Source organism: Hirundo rustica, chromosome 18 (genome assembly GCF_015227805.2).
Source record: "Hirundo rustica isolate bHirRus1 chromosome 18, bHirRus1.pri.v3, whole genome shotgun sequence".
NCBI lineage: Eukaryota > Metazoa > Chordata > Aves > Passeriformes > Hirundinidae > Hirundo > Hirundo rustica.
In genome coordinates this window covers 9,089,886-9,107,626 of record NC_053467.1, presented here as the reverse complement: position 1 = coordinate 9,107,626, position 17,741 = coordinate 9,089,886, and the positions used below count along the sequence as shown (strand labels likewise).

The 17,741-nt window shown below is 45.3% G+C and overlaps 2 protein-coding genes across 6 annotated transcripts in view; both read right to left on the bottom strand.

Moving 5' to 3' along the window:
• Nucleotides 1-183, bottom strand: part of CEP112 (centrosomal protein 112) — a 157,420-nt gene extending 157,237 nt beyond the window's left edge. For all 4 annotated transcript variants that reach the window (XM_040081786.2, XM_040081787.2, XM_040081788.2 and 1 more), the window contains exon 1: nucleotides 125-183. The gene's annotated coding sequence lies outside the window, so the exon portion shown is untranslated. The remainder of the gene's footprint in view (nucleotides 1-124) is intronic.
• A 4,906-nt stretch (nucleotides 184-5,089) lies between these two features.
• APOH (apolipoprotein H) lies at nucleotides 5,090-11,929 on the bottom strand. Of its 2 annotated transcripts, XM_040081696.1 has the most exons (8): nucleotides 11,816-11,927; nucleotides 10,547-10,723; nucleotides 9,869-9,965; nucleotides 8,482-8,558; nucleotides 7,739-7,927; nucleotides 6,946-7,125; nucleotides 6,274-6,471; nucleotides 5,090-5,481 (listed from the first exon to the last, which is right to left on the bottom strand). In XM_040081696.1, exons 1-8 carry the CDS (start codon nucleotides 11,877-11,879, stop codon nucleotides 5,411-5,413), a joined length of 1,053 nt encoding a protein of 350 aa, XP_039937630.1. In that variant the 5' UTR covers nucleotides 11,880-11,927; the 3' UTR covers nucleotides 5,090-5,410. The 2 variants fall into 2 exon arrangements, with proteins under 2 accessions (XP_039937630.1, XP_039937631.1); XM_040081697.1 differs by lacking the exon at nucleotides 10,547-10,723 and having other exon boundaries at nucleotides 11,816-11,929.
• Between the last annotated feature and the right edge of the window lie 5,812 nt (nucleotides 11,930-17,741).

Sequence of the window (17,741 nt, the reverse complement as noted above, 5' to 3'; positions counted from 1 at the left end):
CCGCCCCGGGGCCCTGCCCTGCGCTCAGCCCCAGCTCCCGGCCGTGCCCCGGCCCGGGGCGCACACGAGTGTCCCCGGCACCCCTCCCTGCCCCGGCCGGGCCCCGCGGGCCCTGCCCCGTTACCTCGGGGGGCTGCGGGTCGCGGCCGCGGCGGGGCAGGGCGGCGGCGGCGGCCGAACGTTCAAACCGGCCCCGCTCCCGGCGGCCCCGGCCTCGCGCGTTTCCGTTTCCGCGGTGACCGCGGCCGGCCCGGCCCGGCCCTGGCGGCCTCGGCGGGGATGGAGACCCCGAGCACAGCCCGCAGCGGTGGGAGGGGACTGGGCTGGGGAGTTGTTCGTCCCCAAAGCTCTTTGGAGTGAGGAGTGCGAGGAAGACGCTGGTGCGGGCACCGCGGAAACGCAGTCACAGCTCTGAGAGGCACTGGCCTCTTCCCCTCTGGGGACGGGGACAGGAACCGGGGCACGGCTGCAGCAGTGCCGGGGGAGGTTTAGGTTGGATTTTAGGAAAAGGTTCTTCCGCCAGAGGGTGCTGGGCACTGCCCAGGCTCCCCAGGGAAAGGGCACGGCCCCGAGGCTGTCAGGGCTCCGGGAGAGTTTGGACAGCGCTGCCAGGGATGCCCAGGGTGAGGTTGTTGGGGTGTCTGTGGGCTGGGCTGGATGAACTTGGCAGCTCAGAATATTCTGTGATTCCTGCCCGAAGTGATGAATGTCACCACAGCCCAGCAGTGCGGTCATGGCTACACCCAATGCTCTCCCCCAAATTCACGTCCCTTTGTAGATAGTTACGGATCCACCCAGGCACGCACGGAAAACGCCTCAGGAATCCCCAGCAGAGCCTCGGGGAGCTGCGAGGGAGAAACGGGAGATGCCAAACGCAGAGTGCTGGCCCTGGGTTTGGCGATTCCCGGCACAAACACGGGCTGGGTGGAGAACGGATGGAGAGCAGTCCTGGGGAAGGACGCGGCTGTTGGTGGGTGAGGAGCTCAAGGTGCCCCGGCCGTGTGCCCTGGGCTGAGCCCCGGCGTGGGCGGCAGGACAGGGGCGATTCTGCCCCTCTGCCCCTCGATGAGAGCCCACCTGCAGAGCTGCCCCAGCCCTGGGCCAGCACAGCGCGGACCTGCAGCTGCTGGAGCCAGTCCAGAGGAGGCCATGGAGATGCTCAGAGGGCTGGAGCCCCTCTGGAGCCAGGCTGGGAGAGCTGGGGGTGAAGAGGCTCTGGAGATACCTCAGAGCCCCTTGCAGAGCCTAAAGGGGCTCCAGGAGAGCTGGAGAGGGACTGGGGACAAGGGATGGAGGGACAGGACACAAGGAATGCTTCCTACTGCCAGAGGGCAGGGATGGATGGGAGATTGGGAAGGAATTCCTGGCTGGGAGGGTGAGGAGACCCTGGCACAGGGTGTCCCTGGATCCCTGGAAGTGTCCAAGGCCCGGCTGGACATTGGGGCTTGGAGCAGCCTGGGACAGTGGAAGGTGTCCCTGCCATAGCAGGGGTGGAATGGGATGGGCTTTAAGGTCTCTTCCAACTCAATTCTACAATTCTGTGCTATAAATTTAATGAGATTGGTTCATTGATATGATATGCAGGGGATGGACTTGGTGCCTGGTAAGCACAGGAGAGCTGGACTTAGAAAGGTGAGGGTACAGCAGCAGTGGGGGACAACTCGAGGTTCTTTGTGATGTGTCATTTAATTCCTGATAGCTGGATATTGGCAACATCTATTTTTGTATCTTCATTATGATCGATTTTGAGGGGAAAAAAATGTTTCTACTCAGAGCTTACTGAGGAATACTTGCCACCCTGAAGTTAAAGGTCAATAAATCAGAAGTAGCTTTTCAGTCCTAGCAATGGGGGCTGGGTCCCAGAAACATGAGTGGGTAAAATGAGAATGAAATTGCAGGAGAACTTCTAATAATTGCAGAGCCAATTTTATCCACAGTTTCTGAGTAAAATCTGTTCAAGTATATTCTTGTAGGTAATGAAGTGTTTTTGAGCTCACTTTAAATTATTAAATATGCACCATATTGCTGATGGTTTCTGGGTTGTTCATGTCCTATCCCAAGGACAGAGAACATGAGGGGGTGTTGTAGAATAGAAGAATTTCAAAGCACATGCCTGACACTTCTGCACAAAAACCATGGGTTGTACTTGTTGTTTTGTAGCCATTTCAAGAAAACCATCAATTAATCCAAAAGAATTAGAGAAATCTTTCAGCTGTTCAGTCTCTTCCTTAGTGAATGAAGTGATTGTGTATGATCCCAAATAAACCCTCTGACCTCTTTGATTCATTTATTTCTCTTTCCCCAAAATCTGTCATGGGGTTTGCTCTGTGTGTAGTGTCTAAAGTGCTTTTATCTTGAACTCCTCGACACTTCTGAGTTTGACTCAGATGCACACACACATCAAACAAGAAATCCTTACATGTACGGTAGGAAATTGGCTGTTTTCTTTGATTTCTCAGCTAATCTTCAGCAGGAATGATTCCGTGGGGTGATAGCTCTGACAGCTACACTGGGGCCTAGTCTGAGTGCCTTAAACCCACATTTGCACAGAAACAGTCCAAAAATCAGTGATGGATTATTTTAACCACGGTAGAATCTCAAGAATACTTTACAAGGATGATTTATTACCTTTAGATTCCAAATTTAAAATAGTTGTCATTTGATATATATTGGAACACGGGACACTTTTCATCTGTGTTAAATCCATGGTAGATTCTTGCAGCAGAGTAGGGCTGCTGTGTTTCTGCACGTTGCCTTCAGATTTGAATACATCTTTGTCATACTCATCACAAAGTACTTTGAAAAACTGAATTTGTTGGAATATGATAAAAAAGAACATGAAGCCAAGCAAAATCAATGATTGGAACCACTATTCCAGGAGAAATTTCCTGAGGGAATAGATCCAGTTTCTGGGTCTGCTTCCTAAGGCAGAGCAGGGTGGCCAGAGAGGCTGGAGCCTACCTGGAGTGATTTGACAATTGCATAAATTCTGTCCAAAAAAAACATAAAGAAAAATAAAAGATTGAAGAAATGACTGAGGTCTTGTCTCCATCCAAAGCTGCAGCCTGGACATGAGGAGAACTGATGTGTCCTGACCCTCCTGAGGAGATCACTGTAAACACACTGATGCAGAACACAAAGATATCCCAACCAAAATACAGAACAAATTCCCAATTTGAATTGTAAAAATATGGTCATTTAAGTAAAACATATTCAATACTTTTTTTTGCACCACGTTTTACCATGTTCGCTTATCTCTTTAATTGTCTCAGCAGGTTGACACAAGTAACATGAACACAGCTTAAGGCATTTTTTTCAAACATCTCAAAAATACAGGAAAAAAAAATGAAGGCAGGTTTCACTGCCTCATACCAGTTTCTGGAACACTTTGAGTTGCAAGACGTTATTTTTCAGCCCTTCTGTGCAAATCTTTCATGTCTGGAAAGTTGTGATTCACAAACACCTCACTACTTCAAAGAGTTAACAGGCCACAGATTTTTTTCCCTCCCTCTTCTTGCTTCAGGAGAGTAGATAATAAATTCAGCATGTGAACATTGGCTCCTAAGGGTGATCCTTTCAAGTATTGCAGTGCTTCACATCCAGCGAGGAAGCAGGGCTGGCTGATTTGTTCAGTCATTATCCTGCTGCATGGGTAAGGAGAACTGGGAAAATCTCCTTGGCAAAACCTCTGTTTTCCCGGGGCAGCTGTTCTTTGTGCAAAACACAAATCATTTCAGGGGCAAGCAGCATTTGGGTGGCAGTGACTGCTTACTTGGCTTACTTCTGCCAACTTCACGGGGTTTGCTGTGAAGCACAAGTTAATATTAAACCGTGTTTGGTATCTCAGCAACTGTCCCGAACATCCCAGTCCTAGAGATGGATCCACACCACATTTAAATTTGATTTCCAAATGAATTGGCTTCTGCCAGCTGAGCTATGTATGTGTTAGAAGGACTTACGGGTATCTTGGCCTGTAAACATCATTTGAGGATCCCACCTAAACGTGTTCAGAACCAAAATACGGCACATGCTGCACCAACAAAATACCCACCTCAGTTGCCAGCATGAATTTGCCTGGCTACATTAGAAAATTAAATTGTTGCGAGTACAAAGTACTAAATAATAGCTGCCTCAATCTCTCCTTAAAAATAGGAAGCATAAGGACAAATTATATCAGTCATGCTATTAAAATATTTATATGTAGCCTTACAAAAAAGAAAGGAAGAAGAGAATTAGAATCTGTTCAGAGTTCTTTAATGGCAGCTCTACCATCTTACAAGCAGCTTGATCTTAATGTTAAATGGTCGTTGTAAAAGTTCTGTGGTGGGTTATTACTTACTGTGGAGCTCATGTTTTTTGTCAAAGAAAAGGCATTTAAACTGCAGAGGGAACCCTGTATGACTCATGATAATTTAGTATAAGTGTACCACAAATATTTCTCTATCACTTTCTAGTATGTTGAAATTAAAATTTCTTCTTCTGAATGAAAATACAGACATAAGCACAAAATTTGCCAGGCTGGCTCATACCAGTGAGCTGCTTGTATCATAAATCAAATTAAAAGTACAATTTACTTCAGAGCTGCTTAATGACCAGAGATCAGAACTGTTGCTCAATGGTGTACAGTTGTCTTTAAAAAAAAAACAAAAAACAAAAAAAAAACACCAAAAAACTGAAGCAATTATATTGTGTAATATTGAAACAGAGGTAAAAATTAACAGTGGTTTAAAACAGTTTCACATTAAATTAGAATCTCAAAAACTTAAATAGTCTTACTAACTTAAGCAATTTTTTTTTACAAATATTAAAACCCCCTTTATTTGATGCTATTGATGTTTAAATCATAGTTGGATACTTGTCTTCTAAACTCATTTGGAAATCTCAGTCTTTCTACTTACGTAAATTCTGGAAAACCCCAGGCTCATGACCCTCTGTCTATCTATAATTAAAGGTCCACTCCCTGTCACAGGGGAGTGGTAATGGAATCAGAGCCCAGTAATTACTAATGATTAAGGCCTTTTGCTATAAATCAGTCCAGAGCTAAAAGATCTGATGGATGATTAGGTAATATTAAATAAGAACACACTAGTGGCTGAAAAATCACTTTATTGTAAAGCGACTGCTATTGAGGAAGTCATTTACAGTTGCATAAACGTTGGGAATGTGGAAAGAGAAGCTGTAGTGCAGGGATTTGGAAGAAGGCAGGGACAAGAGAGTGGAAGTTAATGGCTGAAATGATGTTTTGGAGCTTGTGGAAGAGACTGGTGGGGAGGGTGGGAGGGAAAAAAAGCATTCACAGATTCCAGAGTTCACCTGGAAATTTACACTCACAGGACCTGAGTTTTCCTCTCGTGTGTGGAATGTTCTGTCTCAGTAAGGCAGAAATTTAGTACTGGGTTATTTCTCTGCTTCAGGCTTCATCTTCACATGCTTTCATGTCTGAAGGGTCTTTCTTCACCAGAGTTGAAAAAAAGCCACGTTCTGTTGGAGACAAGTGAAGAACTTGGGTTAAATTCTTGAAATGTGACAGCTGGAAACAACAGCAAGGTGAGCAGTCAATCTTTGCATCACAATGAAACTGTTGGAAGAAATACACTTTTATTTTCTATCTTAATAAAGCTGAGCTACGTGCATCAGAAGCCAAGTGTGAGATGTTTTCATCGTGCATAGGCTGTGCTTTTCTTTCACTTACAAATGAAAATAAAACTTACAAGGAGAATTCTACGCAAGGAATTATGACAAAACAAATGTGAAACATTTCCTCTTGCTAGCAAAGTTGGTAATGTCTGTTTATTTATTACAAAACCCTGCGTGCCTGTGAAGCTGTTCCTCCAGCATCAGTTCCTCCCCACAGCCCTCAGCTGCTTTTCAACACTTTTGGTCCAAAGTGTTTTCCTGATCAGCAAAAGGTGAGAATAACTCACCAGAATAGGAGGGAATATCTCAGGTTCTCAAACCTGCAGCAGTGTTCAGGCTTTTTATCCCTAAATAAGGTGCTGATCCAAGGATTTGCGAAATCCTAGAATACTTTACATGTGGCCTTTTCTTTGGGTTGGTAATGTCTAGAAGTAACATCTTCTAGAACAGGATAGGAATTAAAGCAGGGCTCTGACACAACCAAAAGAAAATTCTTGCTGGGCATTCTCTCCTCAAATACCCAATAATTCAAAAAGCCACTCAAGCAGGGCTTGAGGATGAATTATGACATTATCCCCCACACCCAGGCAGTTGTAATTCCACCAGGAGCTGCTTTGTGAGCAGCCTGGCTCGTACCTTTAAAGCAGGCAGGGAGCGTGAAGTTGCCATCCACACACGCCACATCTACAGTGTAGGCACAGGATTTTTCCTTGTTCTTGCAGAAGAAGGACACAGTTTCCCCATGCAGGATGCCATCCTTCAGGTCATTCTGAACTCTCTTCTTCTCACCGTTGTACAATACTACAGCTTTCTTAACTGGTATTTTACATGGTGCTGGAAAAAAACCCAGTTATAAGGAGCAGGTTTGAAAAGGGGGTAGATTAGATCTCGTCAGAATTCTGTATAGGTGACATTTGGGAATGAAAAATGTGTCCTATATATAGACAGAACTTCTGCTGGTATTCAAATGCTGAAGAAATTCAGACCCTGAAGCACAGGGTCAAAAGTTTCCCATAGAAATCCAGCCTCAGTGTAATTTCTAATGACATTAAATAGGGAGAGCAGAGGAAATACTCAGACAGAATAAAGTTACATGGCTGATTACTGAAGTCAATCCAGATTCATCATGTCATACAACATTCAGTGTTGGGAGCGGGCTTAGATTATCAGGGCCTTGCAATTCCTTTTGTGGCTTCTTTTTGAGCAGAGCTCTTGCACAGAGGAGTGACAACCCTACAGTCAGAGAGCAGTGGTCTGGTGGAAGAGTTGCATTTGATTCCTGGTTTCTCAGGGATGGGGTGTGCTCACCTCTGCAGACTGGCTTTGTGGACCAGTTTCCAGTATTCTCACAGCGGGAATGCTTGGATCCCTCCATCACATAGCCGGGCTGGCAGCCAAAGCTGACACTTTCATTGTAGTGATACGTCCTGCGCACAGCAAACTCGATGAACCCGTTCTCTATTCCTATCGGAGTGGGGCAGGTGACAACTGGGAGACAAAACCAAACCCAAAGATTTATCAGTGTCACCGGTCAAAAAGACAACTGTAAACCTGAAAAAATGTATAAAAACATTCATGGTGGTTCATTGCAGCCTCTTTCACAGGGAAACAACCAGGGGAAAAGACAACTTAAAAACCACAGAAAATAAATAAACATTACTTGCTTTAAACACACATCTGTTGCAATCTGTGGTTATAACATGACTTAAACGTGATGTAATTTAACAGAAAGCAGGGAGACTTTTAGGACTGAGGGTAAGTTTGGCTTTTTCTGAGGTGAATCTGAGCACTTAGAATCAAATGTTGGCTGCACGCTGGAGGCCAGGCTCAGGTTCCCCACTGTGCACCATGTTTAGCAGGGTTTGTTTGTGTAACCTTTATACCTGCAGCAAATGTTTTGTCAATCTCATGTTATGTGTCATGGGTTAGCAATCCCCTTGATCCACGAGCCTGAATGATTGCAGAATTCAGCTGCAGAACACTTGGCGCTGCGTGTTTGCAATTACGGTTGTAAAACAAATTCAAATATCGTTGTTCATTTCGTTTTGTATGTGCAATTCTCAGGAATATTTTTTGGCGTGGATCAAAGCAAGTTACTCACCCTTGCACACTGGAATGCTGCTCCAGTTGCCATTGGCCATGCAGGTGGCTGTCTCATTCCCAATCAGGGCGAGAGGAGGGACACATTCAAACTGGATTGTGTCCAGGAAATGGGAGACGTTTCCAGGATGTAGGCGACGGTAGGAGAGGACCCCGAATTCCGGCAGCGGGGGAGGTGCGCAAGTCACCGCTACAAAAGCACAGCATCCAGAAAATGAAGGCTTAAAGATCAAATAATTGTGGGATCAGAGGAGCAAGGTTCTTATGACTAAGTGAACCCACATGGAATCATAGCTGGCAAAACGTAATTTAAATTAAACGTGTCAGGGGCCTCAGAGTATGGAATTCATGAGTTTTGCTGGGTTTTTCAGACAATATCACTGCTCTTCAGTCAAGTGGTTTTGCAGGATGGGTTATAGCAAAACCCTGCATAAGTACAAAGGCATGACAATATCCTCTTTTTATACACAGGGAGGAGGAATTTGAGTGGATAAGCATCTTACCTCCAGCTGTAAATAGCATCCCTGATCCCGACCTTTTGTTCAGACCTTTAAACTGTATTTCTCTAAAACCCACACATACAAAACCAAATATGCAGCATCCTGCTTGATTTCTCCTAACCAGCTTTTGCACAGCACTGGAGGAGACTTCTGAATAAGAGTATATATAATTCTGAGCCATGGAAAGGAATATTTCTGGAACAGGAATAAGGATAGAATAGTTCTTTTTGATTGAAACACATACGTTGGCACTGTGGAAGAGTTCCAGTCCATTTTCCATCGGCCATGCACTGGCTCGTTCTTGACCCAACGAGGTTGTAGCTGGAAACAAACAGACCTGGTTATCAGAAGAGGGAGATCAATCAAAGACCTCTCATTTCTCATAAACAGAATGAAGAATTCAGCTCTGAAATCCTTCTCTAGTTTAGCAATTCCTGACGTCAAAGGAAGTTTAGAATCAGATCTGACCAACTGTTAATATCCAAATATTGCAAAGACCCAGGCAGAAGGCTCGATACAACAAGATGTTTTGTTGTTTCAGCTTTATATTCTGTTTTACATATTAATTTCTACAACGGATTGACGTATGCAAATAGCAAATATTGATTGCTAATGCAAATGCTACAGGTTTTTTTTGGGAGGAGTTCCCAGTTAATTATGGCAATTTGTATCAAATGCTGGAAAGAACTCAGTGCTCTTAAGAACTAAGGTCACCGAGGTGCATTTTAATCCCAGACATTTCAATTTCCATATGCACATTACATACTTCTCTCCCATCCTCTGTACTCACACTATTAACGTCTACTCTGAGTTTTAAAGAAATATTCATCACGTGCCTGGCATTTCAATATCACCCAGCTGAAAAGCAATAAATTAGAATTAACAAAATCAAATCACGCCCCATTGCTACACTTGGTGCCATAGTTGAATTTATTCATTCCTTATCTTGCTCCTCTTTTACAGAAGGAGGTTGTTGAGGCTGTTGACACTTTTCAGTGAGCTCTAGGCTGTGTCTCACCTGTGACCTTCCAGGTAAGCCCTGTTTAGTCATTAATCACCCAAGTACTATTAAATACCTGCTACTATCAAATTCTTCCCTGCATTGACCATAACTGTTTTTTTAAATGCATCCTTCTTCCTAAAGTAATGAGTAGCCTTGAGCAAAACTGCATTTACTGCAGGTGAGCTAGGATGAAGCTCATGTTTTTATTTACTGAGCTTGGAATGGAATAGAAACACAATTTCCAACCTTCAGAGCCCAATAGCATAACTTTGATGGAGATTATCTACTCTCTGCTATAGGATTTCATCTCATGATGTAATAAGAGGATTTGAAAAGCAGGGGAAAGCAGTCCAGAATAATTTTTTTGCATAAAATCTCTGCTATTTTGGTGGTTTCCATATTTGTAAGACTTTTCTTTGGAGTAGCAAAGCTCCATAATGTTATAGCCAAGACTGAAGACAGGTGGATCAACAGAGAGGCTTTTTCTTTTTTTTTTTAATGACTTCTGAAATGTAGATGAGTTTTTATGTGCAGTTTTCAATGTTCTCTGTCTTGCAGTATGGCAGTGGGTGGTACTACAATGTGATTTAGGTTGTTTATTTAGCAGCATGAGGAAGGGAACACTTACCCTGGATTACATGAAAAAGTTACACTACTCTGGTACTGGAGCTCTTCAAAATCCATTTTCCCATTCTGCAGGGGTGGAGGAGGGGAACATCTCTTTGCTGTTTATTAAATATTAAAAAAAAAAGGGTAATATTTACTCATAAAGCATGAAATAATAATTTCATTATAATGGGAACTAGTAGATCATAAAGATTCATCCTGGTGTCTTTCACATTTCTCCACTCCCATGCACTACATTCCACAAGTCTGGCCGTTCTATGCACCTATCAAAATCCAAGTTTTGGATATATACAAGGATTAAATATTTTTAACACTGGATTGTCTGAGGAATGTAAATTCTCTGCAATGAAATGATGAAAATGCCCCTGAGGGATGCAGTAAATGCAGGGGTTATCAAGCAGCACATGTTAGAGATGCCGGGCTGGGGGGGGATGAAGGTTCTCCCTGTCCACCTCCAATCTCCATCCCCACCCAGGAGCAGCAGCTGAAGGGCAGGTGTGGGACACAAATGGGAAGATCCTTTTCCATCACCAACCCTCTTCCACACCCTGCTTCCAACAGGCGAGGGAAGAACCACCGGAGAGAGATCCGTTTAAATCCAGCCGATTCCTCCCGCGGATTCGAAACTAACGCTGCTCAGGAGCACGAGGGCAGGAGCAGGAGCTGTGTGGTTACTCACGGAGGCAGAGCAGGGTGTTGAAGGGCCACTTGCCCGTCGGGAGGCAGGTGTACTTCCTCTGCCCGTTGTTGGGCATGAACCCGGGCCGGCAGGTGTATTCCACTTCCTCGCCCACCTCATACACCCTTTTGTCTACATTCAGGGTGGCAAACAGCACTTCTGGTGGCCTGGGACAGACTGGAGGAAAGGAGTTTACAAGAAACTGGGTAAAAAATTGGAGGGTTTTTTTTTCCCCTCTGTTGTTATGAGTTATGGTATGTCCCTGCCCTGAGCTGTCCTTTTGTCCTCCTGAGGCAGCTGATGGCTCAGAAAAAAATGTGTTGTTCTCCTTCTCCTCAGCAGCTGTACCAATGGTGCCAGTTAGATTTTGTGGCACTTTTTAAACTAAAATTTACTTTTCCTTCAAAACAGATTGATGAAGGGGATGCACAAAGTGAGTCAATTACAGTAAACTACCTTGGACAAAACAGAGTGAGAAGGATTTAGAAGCAAATAAATGCCTTTCATTTTTAATCCAGATCACTTTGGCAGGGATCAGCCTGAAATCAGGTATTTTTTTCTTGGAATTAAATTCCCTTTTTTTCCCCGATTTTTCTGTTCACTGGGGTAGACCCTCTGTTCCACGAGACAGCTCTGCTTCCCAAACAGCTTTAACACGGTGACAGCAGGAGCAACTCATCAGCCAGAGGGTGAGAACAGGAGGGGAACAGCGAGGGAGGAACGCAGGGTGCAGCCTGAGCTCCTGCTGAGGACATGGAGAGAGGCTCCTGCTGGCATCCAGGGGAGAGCACAGAGGGACACGGAGCTCAGGATGGAGAAATAAATGGAAAACACAGGGAGAGGAGACTGAGACACAGCCCAGAGCCCTCGGTGTGGGGGAAAGGAGGAGAAAAGCGAAGCAGGAGCTGTGTGAGCATGGAGGGGTGATGGGTGAGCAGGGATGGAGCAGGTTCATTCCTGGCGCACACGGTTCCCCCCTGGCACCCAGACAGCCTGGGCCCCACAACATCCGTCAGCGTTTCTCCTTTCTTCTGCTTTCCTTCACTGTACGCTTCTGTACACAGCCACTCACTCACCACAGGGAGAGACAGAGGAAAGAACGGAAAGCGAAAAGAGAAGAAAAAAAGACAAAAAGCTTTCAGAGAAAAGCCCTGTTCAAAACACTTTGGCTGGATTATCTAGAGGCTTTAAAATGCCGTTGTTTTCCCCAGTTTCCCCCATCCCCAGGTCAGGATGGGATAGTCGCTGGGAAGTGGAAGACACACTCACCTTTGGACGCGAGGGCGCAGTGGCTCAGAGCCACAAGGCACCCGAGCAGTGCCAGGGGCTGCATCCCTGCCAGTCCCCGATGTCCCGAGTGCCCCCCGGGCCAGAGCTCTGCCCTTAAAAACCCACAAAAGGATGGTTACACATTAACTCTTTGTGTTTATTGCCACGCCAGTAAACAGAAGATAAAAGCTTCCTTGTGTCTCCGCTAATAAAGGCTGAAACAAGCATCACATGTTGCGTTTGGGGCATAATGCAGGAATTCAGATGGCAATTTCTGCCCCACACAGGCTCCTCTCTGGTTGTTTCTGCAGAGCATCTCCTGTTGGGACCGATGGTGTTAGAGAAAACAGCGTTCTCAGCATCTGCAGAGGACGAGGATATTTGGAATGCAAAGTTGGGTTGAATAAAAAAACCCTGTCACTCTGAGACGTGTGTTTATCACTGGAACGTGGACATTTCTGTGTACCAGAGACCCCTGATAGTTACAGCAAAATCATTTCAAGGCAAAATGATCCATTTTGGAGCGACGTTGGTACGGTGATGTGCCCCCAGGGATGTACCAACCTCATGCCAGTTTACACAGATGATGATCTGGTCTGAAACTCGGGGCTTCGGGGCCCCGTTTGATCTGATTCCTGTTGTCTTCCAATTACCAGATACCCAAAAGCAGCCGAGACCGTGCTCAGTGCCAGCACTGCAGGAAGCCTGAAATGATGATTCCTGTTCTTGTTTGTGACAACGGAGAGTCATAAATCAGATTTCTGGGTGGCATAAAGCCTTGCTGTGGCGCTGCAAGTTTGGGGCATCAAGTCAGAACTCGACAGGTATCAGCTGAGGTTCTGATCACTGCAGTTCTCCTAACTTAGCAGATTTTAACTGCAGGAGCATCTGAAGAGCAACCAAAATAACATTTGTGTAATGATTGTTCCACAGTTTGGTGTTTCTAATCTAAGTATCCTCCTCCTGCTGACTCACAGCCTGTGAGGGGGAGTGAGGGACATTTGGAGCTCTCTGAGAAGTTGGGTTATGTCAAGCTCTTACTGCTGGGATCTCCAATAGTTTGTTTTTGTTTTATGAAATTTCTCTGTTTGTATTTGAAACATGAATTTTAGCCACAACATTAAACAATCGGGAACACGCTATTCTCAGAAAGAAAACTCTGTGAATGTCCTGCTCGGAGTATTTACCAAATGGACGGTGCCGAAGGGCAAAGTACCACTGCTAAACCAACAGAAAAAGATTGACTTCATTTTCTGTATTTACATCTGATTATTTTTCCATTTGTCACAGCCTGCTTTTTCCTCCTCTCTTTCACAAGTAGCTTTTCCCTTCAAGGCACGCTGCTTTAATGAACTTTATTGCCTCCGGCTCAAATCCTTCCTTAGATCTGCCCGATACCTGAATTTTATCCTTTTCTGTGTTTAAAATACCGGGAATGAATGGGAATAATTTAGGGAATTTCGGGTCGCAGTTCTTCCCGTGCGCAGCAGGGGACGCAACGCGCTCTGCCTTGGACGGGAAATTCCAGTTCTCGGTACTAAAAAACAGGGGGGAAAAAAAGAGTTAAATTACCTGCGCGTTCATTTTCCGTAGATTTTGAGTGTGAAAACTTTACCGCTCCTAAAACCGAGACTTAAAACTGCATGCGAAAGGGACAGGGGACAGAATATTTATGAATATAACTGTATAGTGACTGCCAACGTTGCGATTCTTCTTGAAAACTTATTCCCTGCAATAAGAAACATCTGAAAGTGTGTTACAAACAACTGTGCATGTTCCAGAAACTGGAGGACACTGAGTTAATCATGAGAGATGAGCTCCACTGCTCTGGAGCCAGGCTGGGGGAGCTGGGGGTGCTCACCTGGAAAAGAGAAGGATCCAGGGTGAGCTCAGAGCCCCTGGCAGAGCCTAAAGGGGCTCCAGGAGAGCTGGAGAGGGGCTGGGGACAAGGGATGGAGGGACAGGACACAGGGAATGGCTTCAGACTGACACAGGGCACGGCTGGATGGGATTTGGGGCAGGAATTATTCCCTGGGAGGGTGGGGAGCCCTGGCACAGGGTGCCCAGAGCAGCTGTGGCTGCCCCTGGATCCCTGGCAGTGCCCAAGGCCAGGTTGGACGGGGCTTGGAGCAGCCTGGGACGGTGGAAGGTGTCCCTGCCCATGGCTGGGGGGGTGGATGAGATGATCCTTAAGGTCCCTTCCGACCCAAACCATTCTGTGATGCCATGATTCTCTGATTCTGTGACTCTATGAAAATGTGACTATTATCGTATGGATTCACCTTGGCACAGCACGAGCAAAACCGACCCAGTTCTTGCTGTGATTGTGTGCAATTACATACATCAGCTGATTTTCCATCAAATCCAGCCCACTCCTTTCACATGTGAGCTATTTAATATCGCAGCTCCTGCGAACCAAAGAATGGAGCAGAATTTTGTGTCCTCAGAGACTGCACAAACACAGGGCAGAGTGGTGGTCTCTAGCCCAGACAGTGTCATAGCCTCAGGAGAGAAATGGCAGCTGCAAGCAGAGAAAGCAGTGCAGGAACGCTCTGAGGGGATATCAGCCAGCGTGATGTGAGCCAGAGCAGTGTCCCAGCAGTCTCATTGTTACCTGGGGTTGTGCTAACACAGCCTGAAGGGAGAACGTGCAGGAGGATGTGAACAAACCGCCTTTGCACAAGTGCTGCTGCCCAGCTAAAATGTGAAGGGCAGCAAAGCAGAGATCAAGAGTGAATGTTTGAAAAGGCAGCAATTAAATGATGGAGACTGGCACTGCTGGTTGATCAGAGGGGTTTCTGCAAGGAACAGGAGAGAGGAAGAGGGAAATCAGAAAAGGCCTTGAAAGTGATGGTAAAAACAAAAAAGGAGGGGAAAAATGGAGAAGAAGAAAAAAAACTGATGATGAAAGCAATGTGAGCAGCAGCATTGTTCATTGACACCATGATCAATTGGAGCCGTCAGAACAGCAGGAAAAGACATTATAATAATCGGGACACAAGATAATAAGATAAGCAAAGGCTTTCAGACTGGAATTGGTCTCTCCTGGAGTTATTATGCAGGAAGTTTTCGAGAACCAGGCAGACTGAAGGTCAGGGAGGTAACGGTTCCCAGCTAATGAGCCAGATTCTGTCCTCCCTCTAGCCTGTTGTTCTGCTTCTCTGGTTGATGCTGTCATTTTCCTGCTATTACAGGGTGTGTCACTCTGCTCCTGCCACTTGCTGGGGACCTGTCCTGCTGGACAGCGAGGGCTGGGTCTGCACTGCGCTGTTCTAAGATTCTATGGCTTTTCTCCAACCACAAAATGCACCACACAGCCAGGTCAACATGCAGAAGTTTCTCAAATCAACAGGGATGTGCTGACTGGGGACACTGAGGAAGAATATTAAGGAGAGGCCTGAGTGCAGCCATGTGCCAGCCCCTGCCTGCTGCAGATTTCCATCTTTGCCTTTGGGGCTGCAATGGGACCAGCAGTCTCATCCTTCTCCTGTAAGGATCAGATACTCAGATTCCAGCTTTTGTTTCTTTTGTTCCACCTGGTGGTGACTGGTGAAATGTTACATACTGGTGAAAATATATATATATTTATTATTATTATTATTATTATTATTATTATTATTATTTTATTTTTTTTAATATTGCTGAGTCTAGTGGAAGGTGTCCCTGCCCATGGCAGGGGGTTGGAACAGGATAAACTTTCACCTCCCTTCCAAACCAAGCCTTTCAACGATTCTCTGATGTTGGAGGTGAACATGCAGTAACACACAAACACATACTGACCTGACAGAATGTCTTGGTCACAGAAAAAGTAAATAGTGAGTATAGAATTCTTAAAAATATTTTTTTCACTCAGTAGCAAACTTTAGGGGGAAGTTGCATTCCTAGTTACCACTGATGTTTCTGAATTTTTTTTCTGAAGTTAGCAAAATAATTATGATTATAGTCCTGGATCTTAAATTACTTCAAGCACCCACTGTGGGTATTAAAATCCCCATTCCTGTGGGAATCTGAGATGTCAGAGGGCTGGCACTAACAAGTGTTCCAGGTGACAGCAGGCCTGTATTCTCCTGCAGAGGCATGAAGGTGTTCCAATTTTCACATACATTAAACTCACAGTGTACAAAACCAGAGAGCATTTTACAGCTCCTTCCTCCTCTCCGCCTTCTCATTTCCTGCACAGAAAACCCGGAGAATCTCTCTCACAGTTCTGCTGTGACCCAAATATTGTGAAACAGTCTGTTCCTCTGATAAATTTATCTAAATGCTGTCTAAAAAAATTCCCGTGTTAAGTTTCTTCCTCGGGAATGTCTAATTATGAAGCCTCGGGGGCAAATAATTCTCTGTGAGAGTTTGGATCTGCAGGGAGCAGATCTGCAAGGGACAACTTTTGAGATGTAAAAGCACAGCGTGGAGGCTGTAAAAGGACAGACTTTCTCTCCTTTTTTTTTTTTTTTTCGTCCCACCTTTTTAACTTCCCCTCAGAGCATTCCAGGGACAAGCCATCAGAGGGAACAGCCTCAGAGCCAGGGTGTTCTCCATGCTCAAGCCAAACTGCTCCTCTTCTCCCAGCAAGCTTGCAACAAAGCTTTCGAGATTCTCTTCATCATTATTCTTCCACTTTCTATTACACCAAATGCCACAGATTTCCGTGACAGCAGCATCTGACCTAATTTTCTTCGTTATTTTATATCTATAAATGTGTATTGCCTGTGGTTGTCATCTTGTTTACAAGCTGGAGAGAGGTCAGGCGCGGTCAGGATCTGCTGCAGGTTCTCCAAGGAGCACTCTGTGCTGCAGGAAAGCACTTTACACGGAGGACATCAAACTGCCATTATGGTTTTCCCACCCTGTGCTCCAGCTGAGAATCCTGGCCAGGCTCACCCTGCTGTGACCCCGAGGGAGGATTTCTGGCCAGCCCTCCCCTGGCACGGTGCCACGGCGCCAGCCCAGAGCCCTGCCACCTCCAGATTTATTCCCTGCCCCTCTGCGGCTTGCCCAAGCGAGGGATAAGAGGATCAGCCATGCAGAAGCTGTTTGGGATATTCATCCACGTTAAAACCTCCATCAAACTGGGCGTGATCAGACGCTCCCAATCCGAGAGCCCCGATGCAGAGATCCTGGGATCTGCATGAACCACGGAGATCAGCTGGGAGATTCTCCCTGGGCACGAGTCCAGAGTGTTCTGGATGATTGAATCTACCTTCTTTGTGACTCAGTTCCTGTGCAGTGTAATCAAAAAGTGGATACTGATCTCCCTTATCCAACCCAAACCCTTCCCACGCCGGTCCAAGTCCTGTCATTGGTTTCATCTGAGGCTTTTTTTAATGGGATTTTATCAGTGTTTTAATATGCGATTTGAATCAGGTTCTATGCAATAAACAAACTTACAAGATTAGGGTTTATTTCTTGCTGATCCTTATTAACCTACACAAAGTGCTGTCTGAGGTTTTTTTCTTATATATTTTTATAATATATAACACATACTGTATGTGTTATATAACATACAAAATAAAATAGATGTTGTATATTTCTATACATTTGTATCTAGCTCCTTATTTTTAAAGATATATATGTTTGTATTCTTAGCAAGTTACACTGAAGGGGGAGATTCCTCATTTCACTGTTGACTGACAAGCCTGAAAAATCTAAAAACACAGTCTCAGAACTGAAAACTCCATAAAATGCTGGATCCAGAGGGAAGACCATTGACTTTTACGAGCTGGTATTTAAGAGTGCTCTTGAATATTTAAACCCAAGTGGATGAGCTCAGAGCTAATGCCGTGGGTTCTCTGTGAGCTAAGAATTCTTCTAGAAACATTGTGCTGCTGTTGAACCTTCGCCTCCACCTCTGGGGTGAGGCTGTGCCCGATGCTCGTGGCATTATTCTGTGTCTGGATCCTGTTACAGATTTCTGCTGTACCACAGG

Bases quoted from the DNA above. Each gene is read 5' to 3' on its own strand.
- APOH (XM_040081696.1), bottom strand. From the start codon at position 11,879: ATGCAGCCCCTGGCACTGCTCGGGTGCCTTGTGGCTCTGAGCCACTGC. The intron at 10,724-11,815 runs GTGAGTGTGTCT...CCTTTCCTCCAG, and splicing joins CTGCGCCCTCGCGTCCAAAG to TCTGTCCCAGGCCACCAGAA. The intron at 8,559-9,868 runs GTAAGTGTTCCC...GTTTGTTTCCAG, and splicing joins ACTTTTTCATGTAATCCAGG to CTACAACCTCGTTGGGTCAA.